At 40.7% G+C, this 17,430-nt stretch overlaps 1 protein-coding gene across 1 annotated transcript in view; it reads left to right on the plus strand.

Moving 5' to 3' along the window:
- Nucleotides 1–17,430, plus strand: part of pcxa (pyruvate carboxylase a) — a 161,294-nt gene that overhangs the window by 48,185 nt on the left and 95,679 nt on the right. Inside the window, exon 9 of the mRNA XM_053478152.1 lies at nucleotides 13,263–13,425. Within this exon, the coding sequence (XP_053334127.1) occupies nucleotides 13,263–13,425 (163 nt within the window). The remainder of the gene's footprint in view (nucleotides 1–13,262; nucleotides 13,426–17,430) is intronic.

Consider the following 17,430-nt stretch of genomic DNA (forward strand, 5'->3'; position numbering starts at 1 on the left):
CGCTTTCCTGACCGACGGAGAGAACAGTCCACTGTTGGGATGGCCGAGGTCCTTCACGATCTTCCTGGCCTTGGTCCAGCACCGCTTGCTGTAGATCGAGTGCAGGTCAGGGAGCTCGGTGCGGATGATGCGCTCAGCTGATCGCACCACCCTCTGTAGAGCTCGTCTGTCCTGCATGGTGCTGTTCCCGAACCAGGTTGAGATGTTTACCGTCAGGATGCTCTCTAGGGTGCAGGAGATTGACGTTATTTCAGACCAACGGACGTGTCTGGGTAAGAAGGGAAGATCATGCTTCACTTGGTCGAGTCTAGGTTCAACAAAGTTATGTGCAAAAAATGAAGTCAGCTGATAACCTGAATGTACTGGCTGTACATTGACTGTTTTTTTTCCTTCATGGCAAGAATGTTCCAGAACTTTGATGTGAGTGGTTCAGTGAGATTAAGGGATCATTCTCACCAATGAACCGACCACCACACTGGTGCAGAGAGAGGATGCGACTTGCATATGAAATGTATATTTGACAACCGTAGCAATGACGTATTTTATAAAAAAATTATTATTTTTTTTTTTTCAAATAAATAATTTGCAGTTACAAATATGAAGAAAAAACTGATAAATGTAATTGCTATTGAATGTTTATTTGATTTAAATAAAAAGCTTTGAAGTTAAGCATGTTGATTGTTTGGGGGGAGACATGAAAGTGATGAATGTATTTGTATATATATATTTGTCTTTTGTCTTTTATGTTAGTGTGTGTATTCTGCAGATAGGAACTACTCACAGATTTTAAGACTCGGTCGTGACTCTGATATTCCGCGTGTCGCGCTGTTAAACACGAGCGGAATAGCCTATAACGCAAGCAAGATTTGAGGTCAGGGTGATTTGCAGGCAGTAAATTTGTCTTTTGTGTGCACAGCAGAAGATGAATTTTAGTCGTGTTTAACCTGCCGTGCCACTAATGCAATAGCTCTGACGGCGTAATTCATTCAGGGAGTATTTCGCCAGGCTCCGTCCCTCATCCTCTCATCCATCTCAGCGGAATCATTCTGTATGCTGTATCTAGATTTGAAGAAGCCTGATTTATTGCTCGAGTTATCTGGCGAAAAGAAAAGCATTTCCTTTTTGCTTATTCCCCACGGTCTCTGCACATGCAGTAAACTTTCCTTTTTTGAAATTTTTTATTTTTTTTTCCTAAAGCCATCTGCATTCGTATTTGTTTTTCTGTGCCGGCTTGTGGGTGGGCTCACTCTCTCTCTCTCTCGGGTGCCCTCGATAATGGGGTTGCAATTACTCGGAGTTGCCGCTAAATTGCCAGCGCTCGTTTGGACCGGTCTGGGAAAGATTAGACAAGGACATTAAGATGGGAGACTGATATGAAGGTGGGAGACGGAGAGCAAGACTAAGAAAGATGAATGAGACAGATGGCTGGACGCTCTTCCAGTCTTGCGGGGCACAGAGCGAGGCTTTAACGCGTCAAACCCATTTACGCTAGAACATTGATTCGTTTTTGAATTGAAGCCCAGAATCGTCAGTGCCAGTGAAATGATTTGATTTTTTTTTTTTTTTGCGGGGGGTTTAATGTGAAGTGAAAATTGGGGTGAAGGAATACCAGGTTTGTAAGTATTAAATAGATTTTAAGTAAGGGTCGGGGAGTTGATAAGGAAGATTTATAGCAGTTTTACTATCTGTACCTGTTGTGATGGAGGTGATCCCTTACTGTTCAGCGGTTTTGGGGCTGCAGTCTGCAATTCTTTCAATATCTGATCAAATTAAAGTTCTGTTTCCGTAATCTGTTTGTGCACGGAAAGAGATGAACAATAAGATGTCCAATTTTGGTAACTTGGTCCTGTCCGTGCAGTAACACAACGTCAAGGTCAGCCATTGTGACTAAACTTATTTTAGTTCATTTGTAATCCATAACTTTCATCCTGTAGAGCCGACCAAAAAAACGTTTAAAGCAATCCTGAATGCCTCCTAAGCATGCAGTAATCTCTTTAAAACAGTTATGTCTGCTACTTGTACCCAGTAAAACCTTTAATAACTGCTCTAATCTGAGATGTTTGTTAATTTGTGATTTTCTGAGGCTGGTAACTCTCTAAATAACCATCTCTGCAGAAGAGTTTTTTTTTTTTTTTGGTCTTGCTTTCCTGGAATGCTCTTCATTAAAGCCAGTTTCATCATGGTGCTTGATGGGTTCCCCAGATGCACTTGACATATACTGTTCTTGCATGAACTATTCCAGAACAGCTGACCTAAACAGCTGTCCAAGGGGTGGTGTTGCGGTGTTAACTCTCCAGTATTGTTTTAGAATGTAAAAAAAAAAAATCATTAAACAAAACAAGCAATGAATTAGAAGCCATGTCCAAGCTTTTGACTGGTACTGTACAAGAGCACCAGAAAAACCATGCACTTTCCATGCGGTTTTAATGCATATGTTCCCACTGATGGAAATTCCTGAGCGGAATTCTTAATTATAGACCATCTGTCTCAAGCAGAGCAGCAACTAATAACTTTTTTTTTTCTTTTTTTTTTTTAAATGATCTATTGATTTTTGATACAAAAAATTTACTACTTGGATTATAAATCATGTAATGGCTTTTACTCAGCTGTCAGCTTTTTTTATTTATTCCGAGGGCGTTTTTGGGACATGTGCAAACTAATAAAAAAAGGCAATAAAGAATAAAGAATGGAATAATTACTTACCTTTTGTAAAGCAGAAATACTACAAACTAGAATTAAATCCTTGATGCTAGTAGCTGTTTGAGATCAACACTGGCAGAAACTCAGCCATTGATTGGTCAGGATATCCGTGCAGAAGCAAAAGACTGTGCTGCAATCTGATTTCCTTTCCTGGTTCTAAAGTAACGTGGACGTATTAAACCTGTTCTCTTTATTTCCTTGTTTTTCCACACAGAGCTCCAGCCACATCATTGTCTGATAGGATAACTGCATAAAGTAGCAGATGTTACCGAAATGCATTAGGGGTGATCAAGTAAAAAAAATAAAGTTTTCACTTATAAGGATGAAAGTGTCAAAAGTGACATTTCCGAAAGACTTTAAGGGTGATATGGTGGTTAGGTGAATGACCGAGATGGCTCAGAACCCACTGCAGTCGTTCCTGTAAATATTTAGCGACTGGAACGCCTGATTCTTGAAAAATGTCACTAACTTGCAGAAGAGACTCGTCTGTTTCTGAGACCTGTGCGTATGATTATTCAAATGCGCGTTACAGGAACTTGACTAAGAGTTACTTCCACATCCCCAGTTCGAGCCTTGATGCTGGCGGGCTGCTGTTGTTGGACCCTTGAGCAAGGTTCTTCCCCCTTCCCAAGTGCTCATATACAATCAGGCATTAAGTTGGCAACCGGATCCTGTAAGTAGCTGCCGCAGAAACGACGACTCTGTATCAGTTCCCAGATGGGACATAAATGGACACTTTTCACCTTGCGTTGGTGTAGTAGTTGATTTTATATGTAGAAATAAAAAGTTTCCAAACTCTTGTAACCGTGTTCTGTTGTGCTGCACAATTGAAAGCCCTGAATTTGACTTTCATTTATTTTCTGCCATATTTCCCACTTCAACCGCTTCTGGATTGCAAGTTTGTATTTGCTTGTTCTTGCTAAGTATACACATCCTCTTGGGTCTTGTTTGATACAGCTGCTATTTGTTGACAGATCAGCTCCAGTGATCAGTAAATAACAGAGGGCGACGCTGCCGTTTAAACAAACCGGTCATCTGGTATACGCTCATGGCTAGAGATTAGACACATGTGCCGAGAGACCCATGGCAGCAGAAGTGCAATCGGGTGTATACTGCCAAGCGTGTTACCATGTCCAACATCCTATAAAACCGAGTCGACCGTGGCCAGTGGGGATCTGCCGAGCCTAGCTTCGCGGTCCAGGGCTCATCTGTCATTTTTGTGGCGTGTTTGTATGTGGAAGGCGACGCTATTTTATTATTTTTTTTTCATTCTCCCGCTGCTGTCTGGCAATTAAACTGGAATAGAAAATCAGAGCGAATACCATATCGAGAGCGCGTGCACTACCTGAACCTCTAGCTCTGTGCACCACACACCTCCTGAGATTTGTCATCTCCTTTGTTTTGCTCTATTCCTCCCAGTCATCCCTCTTTTTTTTTTTTTTTTTTTTTTTTGCAAAATCGTTTCTTTCCCCTCCTCATCAGACTTACAAGTTTGCTTTCATGCTTAACTTCAGAGATGATCTGGAAATAAAAATGCAAAAGGACAGTAAATTAGGTGTGTGGATTGTGCGTGTGGGTTCCGTCTGCAAAAGCATGATTTGCATACACAGTAAGCTAATGCATGCCCAACCAGGAGTGCAGTTGCATAAATTAACACCTACATAAGGCTTGCTACAGTATGCAGCATTCATGGAAATCTTTTTTTTTTTTGGTACCTTTTGTATTCCTAGAGAAAGCTTGAATGCAGAGATCTTTGTAGACATGAATTTGATTGTTTTCCCAACATGGTATAGCGTCACCTCAGTGAACATGCTGTCCATCCTGCACCTAAGGAAATGCATTTTCGTACAGAGTTGTTCTTTATTTTATTTTATTTTTAATTCCATGTTTATTTTGCATGGTGCATTGGTTCCAGAGCTGCATCCCTTATCTTAATTAGAGAGCTGCAGAGGGATGGGGACAGCGGTAATACCACGGTTATCCGCGGAACAAGATTGAAAATATTCCCACGGTGAAAGCGGTAATGGCGATATGCTTCGCGGTGTCCCCATGGGAACGGTGATAAAATGGATTTTAACATGGCAGTAATGAAAGAACTCGTGTTTAACAAATAAAAATCAATGTCTCTGAAAGCCCAAGAATTGGCTCCACATAGAGATTTAAAAAAAAATGTTTTGTGTGCCTAGCGGTAAAACAGATTTCACAAGCAAGCCTCTACACCTTTAATTTGATTCACGAACACGTGTTCGGCGACGAAGACGTTTAAGAAGCGTTTGTCAGAAAAGTGAAAGTGTAAATTTAGACTCAGACGGTGTGAATTGTTTTCGAAAGATTCCGCTTAAAATTACATTTGACACCTTGTATGATTGAAATGGGTCGTGTTTTGGGAGGGCCTGGGTGTAAATGAAATGTTTGGCTAAAAGGGGGGAAAAATATTTAAAAACGTATGAGAATAATGGCCATTTGGATTTTTTTCTGGTGTCTGTCTGTTTCTCTTGAGATTTCAATCATACTACTGTATATGTACTGAAAGAACAGTATGTTGGGACACACACACACACACGTGCACCCCTTTGGAGGTTCAGTTTGTGAACGTCGTAACATTTTGTTAAATCTGTGGTGAAAAACGCGCCGCTTGATAACTTGATTTATTGATGTAGTGCGAAAGCGAGCGGCTCTGATGCCTCCTCTCGCTGTCTTATCTGTTTAAGATGTGCTATTTCCTGCATCTCATTCCTTAACCTGCCAGGCATGAACAAACACGCGCGCGCGCACACACACACACTTTATAGCACATTGTTGTAGTTTGTTATTCATTTAGCAGAGACGCTAGTCTGATGGAGTATGCAGTTGTTAAATTTTGCCTTGCAGCTGTTTAAACACCGTACCGTTCTTATCATCTTTCTTCCGACTTGAGAACTGTGTGTGTAATCAGAATGTAAACAGCTCCAAGCGTTTTCGCGTCCTTCCTCGAGCGCGACGCTAATAGAATTACAGCCTCACGTTATGAAGGATTAGGGTGAACTTGGACGACACGGGACGAGTTTTGCAATTTCCATTCGTCTGTTTGCTGTCGTCAATCCCAGATTACAGAGCGACACGTCAGAGCTTTCACATTTCGCAGGATAAAGTTTAATCATATCAAAAAAAACGAAAAAGATACAAATCGCAATCGCAGGCGGCATGGCCTACCCCTGTTCATGTTTTCATTTTATTATATACAAACCTGCCTGTTAATTGCGGACAAAACTATTTTATGTTGCTGTATATTTTGCAGTGGATCCAACACCCTATTCCCAGATTTTTCGGGTGTATTGAATAACCTACTTATAAAAAATAAAATAAAAAAAAAAGCATTATATATGCATCTGAAATATTGCCTTTGTATCTGGCTCAATTAATGCAATTATTTGGGGGGGGGGGCGGGGGGGTTGTTCTTTTGTTTTGTCTTTTGTCTGTATAGCTTGGGGGAAAAAAAAACAACCTGCTTCAGAAGCACAAGCATTTCATCTTTTTGTGCAGCTACATACTCGGAGAGAAGAATTTTCAGTTCCTAAATGGCCCAACAAAAACCTTTTTGTGAAGCATAAATTCAATGTAAAATGAATGAGACACATTTAAAAAAAAAAAAAAAAAAAAAAACCATGTTTGTTGTGATTCAGCATGTCTTACAAAACTGTAGGTCGCCGAATTTTCTCAGACTGTGAAATATTTCCGCAGAGCTGACATTTTCTTGCTGTTAGAAGAGCATAACACCATCTATTTGCCAATGGGTGAATGCACGTTAGACATTATGGATTATAAACAGATTTACAGAATTTTTGGCGTTATAAGCCATTTTTAAATTGCACTTGAATACGCTTTTCCACATTACATTACAATGCAATTTGAGCCTTGTGAAGTTTTCTCAAATAGTTAACGGTGATTTCTGTATTAAACCTTTTAGCATTGTGAAGTAATCTAACTGCTGATGGAGCCTAAAGAGCTCCTGTATGCTTACAGTTCAGACCAGATATTTACATAGACTTCAGAAAAAAAACTTCTGTTTCAGATCAATAATTTTTTTTCGCGTTTGTTAAATGTCAGAATTGAGCGCGGGAGAATTTTATGGAATTTCTTTATTACTTTCATCTGTCAAAAATAAAGTAGTATTTGCTAAAATTGGTCTGGAACTGTTTTACTTGGGCCGAATGTTTTGTGGATCCTTCCACAAGCTTTCTACAATAGTTTAGTGGCTAGAATTTCAGCCCATTCTGCTTGACAGAGCTGGTGTAACTGGGTCGGATTTGTAGGCCTTCTTGCTCGCACTCGCCTTTTCAGTGCCGACCACAATTTATTTATTTTTTATGGGATTGAGATGAGGGCTTTGTGATGGCCACTTCAATACATTGACTGTTGTCCTTAAGCCACTAATTAATTTAGAGGTATGCTTAGGGACATTGTCCATTTGGAAGACCCATTTGTGCCCAAGCTTTAACTTCTTGGCTGCTGTCTTCAGATGTTTCAATTTATCCACATAATTTTCCTTTCTCATGATGCCATGTATTTTGTCAAGTGCACCAGTCCCTTCTGTAGCTAAGGTTTCACAGCTTTACCCTTTTTTCTCCAAATATATATCGTTCATTGTTATGGCTGAACAATGAAATTTTTGTTTCGTCAGACCACAGGACGTGTCTCCAGAAATTACGATTTTTGTCCCCATGTGCAGTTGCAAACTGTGGTCTGGCTTTTTTTTTATGGTGGTTTAGAAGTAATGGCTTTCTTCTCCCAGTGTAACCTTGAGCTCATGGTGGTACAGGACTCGTTTTACTGCGGATAATGACATGTTAGATAACAATAGTGATCTGCTTGCTTAATAAATTCACATTGCTGCCCTGGGGAGCTCGCTCCAACAAGATAACCGGTTGAGGTCTGCGGTAATGACCAGATTATCCAATTGGATCAGAGACTGATTCGATTGTCGAAGTTAATGCGGCTCTCGGCATTGACGCCATGTCGTTATCAGTGCGAGATCCTGAGGTTGTCCGTTTATCTCTATATTTAGATGTTTAAATATTAGTTTTTGTTCTCTCTTTGTGGATCCGTCAGTCTTGCTAGTCTGTCTTGGGTCCCTTGATTTGTAATCATGAACGGTTTGTAATCATGCTGATCAACTCCTCTCACTCATCGTATGTTGTCTGTCTCTTTATATTTACTGTAGGTATTTAAATATATTAGTTTTCTCTCTTTGTTTGTGGATCTGTCAGTCTTGCTCGTCTGTCTTGGGTCCCTTGGTTTTCTTTGCCAGGTAAAGAAGCTGATGGGTGAGAGAGTGAGAGCGGCGCTGTCAGACTGGTATAATGGGGACGCGTCGGAGCATGACGGCATCCTTCCCTGTAGCACTCGCAATGCTGGTGTGAATTTCAACACACTAGCTTTTCTTTAAGAACTAGAGAATGTGCAGACGGCCTATTCTCACATTGGGAGAGCGAAATTACTTGTTTGCTCGGTATGAGTGGGATCTCGCTGTATCTTCCCTGTCAATCACAGCTACACTAGCCAATCATGTGTATTTAAGAGCTCTTGTGCATGAAGTGTGTAGCGTCTTGCACCTCCAGGGTCCGGGTTCGATTCCCGCCTCGGGGACAGCTTGCATGGAGTTTCCATGTTCTGTCTGTTTGGTGGATTTCATCCGGTTTCCCTGCACAGTCTAAAGACATGCAGATTAGGCTGGTTGGTGTGACCAACAATAGATTGGCACAGGGTGTACCTCGCCTCGTGCCCCATGAGGCATGCTCCAGGCGTTCCGTGACCCTGTATACAGGATAAAGCGGTATAGACAGTGAGTGAGGCTGACTATTATGTCGCTCGAGCTTATGTTAAGAAATAAGCTGTCTGCTGTTGTGTGACTGGAAGAGCAGGCTAATGGGAACTAGTGAGTGACAGTATTTATGGGAAAAAATGGGGAAGATAAAGAGCGAAATACCTCGCGTACTGATTTCTGATGAACCTAAATAGTGCCGCGATCATTTCTGTCATTTGGATAAGCGAGCTGATGACGCCTCGGAACCGACATCTTTTGACCGCTTGTATGTAGATAGTATCCAGAGCATGTTTAATTACTTCTGTCAATCTTTTGGCCAGGGCTTGTGTCTCCATATTGTGTTCTGTGCGATCTCATTAGAAGAAAGTCAATCATAAGAAGGAGAGTGCCATAGCAAGCTGAATAAATTGGTTATTACAGTGCAATGACAGCTTACAGCTGGTATTAAGTATACCATATGTAATTTATAATTACATATGGCACACCATCATACTGTTCTATAAATACATTTGTGATTCAATAGGGTGATCATTTTCCAAAACATAAGCTCGGAACTCAGATTCACCACCCCCTTCCCCCCGAATTCTTTTTTTTTTTTACTCAACCAAGTTGGAGAACGGCTAAGAGAAGCAAGTGGGCTTTTTTTTTTTTTTTTTTTTTCCCTTTGCTTCTTTTTTTTTCACCCCCTTCTTAGCAGGTTTGCCTCCAGGACAGATTAAATGGGTGGGGTGAGCAATAGGTTTTCACTACATTGCACTTGGCGATATAAAACAAACACACAGGACTATTTCTCACAGTACAGTATCAAACGCAAGCGACTGGCACTGAAATACTGAACTCTTGTCCCACCGCCCTGTGGTGTGAGGAAAAAAAAGTTTTGCAAGTACATATGGTTCTTGCTTGTTCGCTCGCTCACTCGTCCAGTCTATACCGCCTTATCCTGTATCCAGGGTCGTGGGGGGCCTGGGGCCTATCCCAGGAGACTTGGGGCACGAGGCAGGATACCCCCTGGACAGGGTGCCAATCCATCGCAGCTCACACACTCATTCGCACACTATGGGCAATTTGGGAACGCCAATTAGTCTAACCTACAAGTCTTTGAACTGTGGGAGGAAACCGAAGTACACGGTGGAAACCCACCAAGCACAGGGAGAACATGCAAACTCCATGCACACAGAAATCAAGCCTGGCTGGGAATCGAACCTGGACCCTAGAGGTGCAAGGCGACCTCGTTTTAAGAGCTCACATAGTGTGCTACAAAATCGGACTAATCAGAGACTGGACGAATGCCAGTTCAAATTAGTTGATACTGATTGGCAAGGCATCGGAATTAACGTCTTTTGGCGCATTTTTGTCATCTGAAAGATGTTGGAGCATACTTGTAAAGATGTGAGCGAGCCAAAATGCCTTCGTATGAAATACGAATGTTATTTGAAAAGTTTTCCATCAAAAAACGCAGACTAATTGAAGGCCTTACTTGGCAGAGCTTGTGAGCGTGTGCATGCATGTGCACACAATAGCTGATACCAAAACATTTAAGGTTTGTCTATATACTTCAATTGTCGTCTTTTTTTTTTTTATTATTTTTTTTTTATTAGCAGCCAGATAATTTGGGTCTATTAGACATGATGCATTGATTACTTAACTTCACATTGGCATCACTTTGCCAGATAACCAGTGGCTCATGAGTGCTGGCTGGGGGTGGGAGGTTGAGGATAGAGATGGCGGCAGATGTTTCTCAGCAAATCATTGTCCTTACAGAGATGAGAGGTTGAACTTTTTCTTTTTTTCCCTGCCCTTGCCAAAGCCCAGCCACTAGATGATGGTATGGTTGTCAGGAAGGGCATCCAGTGTAAAACCGGTGCCAAGTTGTGCAGATCAGATTGCCTGCTGTGGCGACCCCCTCAGCACAAGCAACCGGCAGACCCCACCAACTGCCCATGCCAAGGTTCCTCTATAGGTAGTTGTCTAGTTCACTTATATGGATGCGCCACCACTAGGCGAAGGGAGGATGTTTGGCCTTGGTGGGGAAAATTCGGCGGCTCATGATTAGAACTGGCAATGCTGATTAGTAGTGTTTCATTTCATGCTGAATGCTTATTGGTGCTTACAGTAGGTCACTTCTTACACTCGTACTATCTTGCTATCAGTACATACAATTTCTTGTACATTTTTGACATTTAATACATTATACATGTTATGTCTCCTGTCGAATAAACATACATTTTTGTATATATATATATTTTTTTTATTTTAGCCATCACCTCTAGTCCCTATTCCTTTCTGGTATCTACCCCTTAATATTACAACAGCTATCAACTGTTGAAGGACGTTGGAGGATGACTATCAGTTGCTCATGCTGCATCACAGGACAGTATAATCCTCAGAGGAGTGCTACAGTATCTGCCCTCGTCCTCATACACAAGATAACGGACACTGACAGACGCTTGGCCGGTCTTACTCTGATCGACGGGAGCGAAATCGTATACCACAGTACACTTGGATCTCCTGGCAGTTACATTGTCTGGTTATTAATCATGTTTCTCCAGGAATTTTCACCAATCCTGCTTATTTCAGCAAAGTTCAATTAGTCCCACTCATGTCTGCAATTGTGTTTGTCTGCTCTCACTGATTTGCATTTCAATTTAGTATGTACTGTGTTCTGTGTCTATTTCTCCAAATGAAACCAGACACTGAATAATGGTAAATACCAGTACTGAATATGGATGAATATAAGCAGTAGCCGTGCTCAGTATGCTTCCGTGTTATTTGCTGTTCCGCAGACTCCGCGTCTGACTGCGGGCTCGCATTTACGTGAAAGTGAAGTTATTGCTATGGTTTTTATAATAAGATTCTTGTCCAAGCAGGAATTCAAGGAGCACGAGATGTCATTTTTACGCACATTGTCCACCACAGGGTCCAGACTGTAATCCAGAGGGAATCTTGGGGATGTGCTGGTGAAGATCCTGCACAGCGGTCTCACTCCAATCAATACAAGATCTTGGAGAGAAATTAATGCGATTCTGAATGTAAATAATGGTTGTGACATCGCACAAGCTTAAACGATGCAATCAGTGTGAGGTTTTTTTTTAGGCAGCGTATATGCTATCTAGAATGCTAACAGCAGCAACCTGGTCATTTCCGGAAGCCTAATGGAGTGAGGTGTCTGCTCTTAGTGTGTTATTGAATTACCTTGGGGCCATAAAGCACGTTAAAAAGACACTTTTTATAATATTACTGTGACATTTGCCCCTAGACAGTGTAAAATTTCAGGCTTTTTTTTTCTTTCTTTTTCCTCTTCATTCATTTATTACATGGTACTACTTCCAATAGTTAGTCTGTTTCTGAATATCTATACATCTCCTCCTGTTCCCCAAATTGTACCAGAACATGTTAAATGGTCTTGATGTAATGGAGCATTTGGTACAGAATTAAAAAAAAAAACCTCCTTTTCCATGAAAAACCTAAACTTTTAGCATATCATGTTTTGGGGCAAGTGTGACGAAGCTGACCGGTAGGTGTGTTGAGATGCATCGAACCCTTCTGGCACTTCTTCCCAAATATTTTTTTACATGTTTTGGTTTCTCTCAACAGTCCAATATCCATATAGTCTAAAATATACATACAGCACAACTGATGTTTGGCTGAAAGTCTCTCAGGACACTGGTGGTGGCCATCAACAAGCTTATGGGAGACTTCTAGTTGGAGATTTGACCACTCTCTTTGGCCGAATTAGTAATGCTGAAATACATTTTTCTTCTGGCATGGACTGGACTTTTAAACAGGAGCCGCAATTTTTCAAGAGTTGGCGCTCCCAAAGTTTAAAATCCGCCGGCTTCATATGTTTTGCAATCAGCTTTGATATCTGCTTAATTGTGTCCAAGTTTCAACCATCTAGATGATTTAAGGCTCTCCTGAAGAATTCTCTGGTAGTCCTCCTCCTTTATTATTTCCTCCACTTTATGCAATGCATCAGTTTCCCTGGAAACCAAGTAGCCTCAAAGCATGATGTACCACCACCATACTGAAGAGCCTTACCTTTGCTCCAACAAATGTTCCTCTGGTCTAGCTTTCACTGGAAGGCTTTTTCTTTGTCCAAGTGGTCAGCTGCAAATTATAATAAAGATTGGAGGTGTGAATTTTGGAAAAGCATGGCTTTTTCTTGATTGTTTAGTCCATGTTGATGTAAAAACCTAAGTGCGGACAGTGACACTGGTGTACCAGCAGCTTCCATTTCATGTGCATTGGTCGGCTCTGACCATTTGAACTTACTATATGTACAATTGTTTGAACTGATCTTGGAATCTGCAGTCGTTTTAGAAATGGCACAGACATTCCTGACCGGTATAAATCTACCATCCTCTTTCTCAGATCTGCACTAAGCTCTTTAGACGTTCCCATTGTAGTATATTTTGATGAAATCCTTTATATGTTGGCAAAAAGAAGCTACCAGCTGTAGTAAATCATGATGACTAACAAGGAGTTGAGAGGCTCGGTCTTGGCAAATTCAGACATTTTGGGACATTGGCACCACCAAATCAATAATCTAAGTGGGTGGATGTGTAATTTCCAGCTTGTGTTAACCTTAAATAAGTTAAGAAAAAAACTGATATGCCATAAGATAGAAACGGTGAGAGGAACCAGGCTCAAGAAAGAGAAACCTGTTCACTTGTAGGTGACTATGGAAATTGGCTTAGAAATCAAAAGCACACATTTGTCTCATGCTCTTTTTGTTTCTCTTTGTGTCTCTCTGTGGCAGTGTGGATTTGGTGCACGCTCAGCTGCGGGTGTGTGAAGGTCGCAGCCTGCCCGAGCTGGGTCTGAAACAGGATAAAATCAAGATCAATGGCTCTGCCATCCAGTGCCGTGTGACCACCGAGGACCCTGCACGGGGCTTCCAGCCGGACACAGGAAGAATAGAGGTAGGCAAACATCTGTCCACCTTTTCAGTCTTGTGTGTGTTCTGGATAAAATAGAAAAACACTCATTGGACCTTAATGGTAGGGATTTAGTTACACAGCCATAAATCTGGTCACAATAGAGTATCCCTGTGACTGTGCATTTAATGATACTTGAAATACAGCACATCCACACAACTGTGTAGATTATATATCCTGTAGAGGTCTTACTGTAACAGATGTGAGCCTTTTCTGCAGCATTAAGATTTCTTCAAAGCATGCTTCATGAGCTCCACCAATGTCCAGCATAACGCCCGACTTCAAACCTACTGTACTGAACACCCTTGAGACTGAATTTGAACACTTGCACCAGGACTTCAGTGCCTGACCTGGCTAATGCTCGTGTGGTTAAATGAACACACATCCCCACAGCCACGCTCCAAAATCTTATTAAAGCCCTTTCTAGATTAGTAAAATTCATTATAGCAGCAAAGGGTTCCATAATGGAGATAAAGGGATCGAACATGGGATTTTCGACACTCGTATGGAGGTCAGGGATCCGCATACATTTGACCAAATGGTGTTTCTTCCACTGACTGTGTTTCAACATGAGGTCAGTTAACACACAACACAACTGTGGGGACATCCATGTTAATGTTTTTATTTGAAAAAAAAAAAAAAATTCAAGACTGGCTTTTTCCCCAGAGAAAATTGCATGTAGAATACTTTAAAGATGCAGATGCATATAAGATGATACACCTTTAGCTGGAGTATTAACACAGATTTTGGGGAACCTTTGACTTTAAAGCTTTGATAGAGGATGAAGTTGGACTGTTGGTCAGCGATTGTCAGTTAATATCGTAACGTAGGAAGCTTAAAGTTGGTCAGCTTGGCAGGGTGGATGTCTTGTAGGCTGTAATGGTTATGCTTGTTGGTCATTTTCCATATGATATAGGACTTTGCATCCGCTCTTATTTAAAGTGGGTCTCTCAGTGGATTGCCAGTGGTATTGAGGCATTGATTAGTAGCTTGATTAGTTACTTAACTGGTCAAATTCGAAGTCTTTTAGCCTACATGGCAAGTTTTCGTCCAGTTGTAATTTCCATGTGTGTTTAGTTGTGCAGTTTATTAGCTTAAAATAAACTAGAAATGGTTGCTGTCATAATTTAATAAAGTATGGTGAGCTGTTTAGCTTTGTAGAAGCACTAAAAGAATTTGAGGTGCATTATTACAATAGGTCTGGGTCGTTAGCAAATTTTCCTTTTCTGCAGACCAACTGTTTGTCATCCATAATGCGTGTACAGTGTTAAGTATTCTGGGCCAAATTCCACAACACTTGTTTGAGACTCGGATGAAATGTCTTTCTCTTGAACTATCTCTGGACGCCACTTTGATTTAGCTCAGTGGGACTGCAGAAGCTACTGTATGTTTATTTGAAATGCCTTTTTGCAAGGTTGTGGAATTTGGCCTCAATTACTTACATTATACTTGTGTTCTGGCTGACGAACTTCACGGTCTGTGTGCAGAGCAGGATAATTTATAATGACTGAGACCTATGGTGATGCACTTGTGATGCAAATGTGATTTAAGATGGGTTAGGGAAAAAAAAAAAAGCACGAACTATCCTTTTAGTACGGTCAAAGCAAATGTATAAACTCCCAAGTGTAAGACAAAGCTCTGGTACAGTCATTAACAAAGTGTCTTGGGTAACAAGTTTAAACTCCGAGCTGTGGGTTCAGGCTTCTTTGCATTTTTCAAACCCTACGATTACTCCCAACTCAAGTTAAAACAGCCCTGGTTTGTCCTTTTCCTCATGAGACCGATGGTGTGGGGTCAGCTGGAAGTAAGGGGGACGCTCGCGACTCTATTTTCTCAGATCAGGCGCACATTTCCTTTAATTGATACTAGCACTAGGTCTATTATTTACAAGCTTAACTGCACTGTCAAGCTAAGTGCACATGCTTTTAATCAAACATTCATTTGCAAGTTCCATTAAGGTGTGAGCAACGATTTCCTAAATACAGAACTGTGCGAATCAACTACAGCCTATTTTGCACTTTGTGATCTTGCTACCGTGACCCCCATATCACCAGAGGCTGGCAAAGAACATGCATGTCTTGAGTAAGAGTAGCGATTTCCTAGGGCAAATCTTACACAAATACAGTAGGAGTCATGTCAAACAGCCACCTGGACCATGGCAGGTCCATCACGAACCATGACAAGTGTGATGTCGCAGTTAACGATGCCCCGCCCCATAAACGCCCCCATGTGCTTTCCAATAAGATGGTTGCAATGCTGTATAATCCTGTCAGGTGGAGCATTGACTGCTTTAGTTAACTGCAGTGTCCAGTTAAAATTTATTAATTAATAAATAAAACTATTGCAATATTTAAGACATCCTTAATAATCCTTAAAGATACGGTAACATCTGTAATTTATCTATACCGATAGTTGTGGGTACGAAATACAAATGCAGGCGATGTATTTTACATTACAGTGTATTTTATCCAGTTCTGTTTAATACACTGATGAATAATATCAAATTACAGCTCAAAATTTTATGTTTTCGTTATATTTTTGATTTTCGTGGATAGGTTTTCGTGGATAGGTTTTCGCTGGTCAAAAATTGGAAAAACAAATCGATTAATGGCGCATAATATCTGGAACAAATATCTGCCCATACGGATCAGTATTTCTTTAATCATTTAACCAGCATAACGTCCCCACATCAAAGATCTGATGGGGCATTAATCACTTATCACTACGGTGAATACAGTAGATGCGGCAGCAGAGACGGATTAAATCCCCATAAATTAACATAACATTCACACTTGGAAACAATACTAAAACAACTAAAGTTCCAGAGGGTTAGCGCCTGTTATCACAGGACGGGGATCACCTACAGTATACTGATGTATTTTTACTGCTTATTTTTTATAAGTTTCATTTGGATTAATGCGATTTCATGTATTATTTTCAGATAGCTTGTGTGTGCGCTGGAGAGGGCTTATATTGTGATTTATCCAGGCTACTAAAGCCTGGCTTACTACTAATAAAAATTTTCAATGTACCCCACGGGTTTCAATCACAATCAGCCAACACTGATTATATAAATGCAAATTATATACTCTAAAAATCAGGTTTTATTTTGTGTCAGTCATTTTTAAAAATGGATACAAAAACCATAAATATAAAAACACCAATTACTGTTAGTCAGCCCGTGTCAAGTTTACGGGGCTTCTTAGTCTTTCGTTAATTTTACTTCTGACTCAAAGCCAATATGACTTATTAAAGATGCACTGTTTTATTGGACATGGCTGTTGTGTAATGTCCACAGTAAACGTGCCGCAGACGGTGTTTATTTTGCTGGACATCTCGGTCGTGATGTAATAGAGAAGTCTCTTCAGATCCTTCTCCGCTTCAGTTATGGTGCAAATTATTAACCTACAGTATGGAAGTTATAAAAACCCACCAAGCATTTTTTTGAACTGAAAAAAATTTATATGGGTTACTTAAGTACAAAATAGGACAGACGCAAATGATCAAGTGTTTAATTGTCGTTTTCTCAAACATGATTTCCCCAACTTGCCATTTATAAAGATTCAGACGGACTGATTTAAAAAATGCCCCCCAAGGAACCTCAAACACACACAGCGGAGATGCGCATTCACACCTCTGATCGTCTTTTACCTTGTAAATGAGGTCTTCATTCATCCTCCAATCCCCACCAGTGCACATACTGAACTGTCTGTTTGTACTGTACACTGTAGCTAGGTTGGTTAGGGCACTTGGTTATACACAGTACTGTAATGTATGGAACACTTACTTCCTGGCTTGTTTGGTTTTAAATATTGCTTTTATCTTATGCAGAAAAATAATGTTTTCATTGTGTAAATTAACATATTGATGTCTTTTAATTAAGGACAAAAATAGACCATGCGCTTGTGTTTAGGACTGATGCTGAACAGCTGTGTTCATAGGTTTAATCAACGATTTACAAGAAAACAGTTAAAGTGCCACATGTACGCA

Source organism: Clarias gariepinus, chromosome 19 (genome assembly GCF_024256425.1).
Source record: "Clarias gariepinus isolate MV-2021 ecotype Netherlands chromosome 19, CGAR_prim_01v2, whole genome shotgun sequence".
NCBI lineage: Eukaryota > Metazoa > Chordata > Actinopteri > Siluriformes > Clariidae > Clarias > Clarias gariepinus.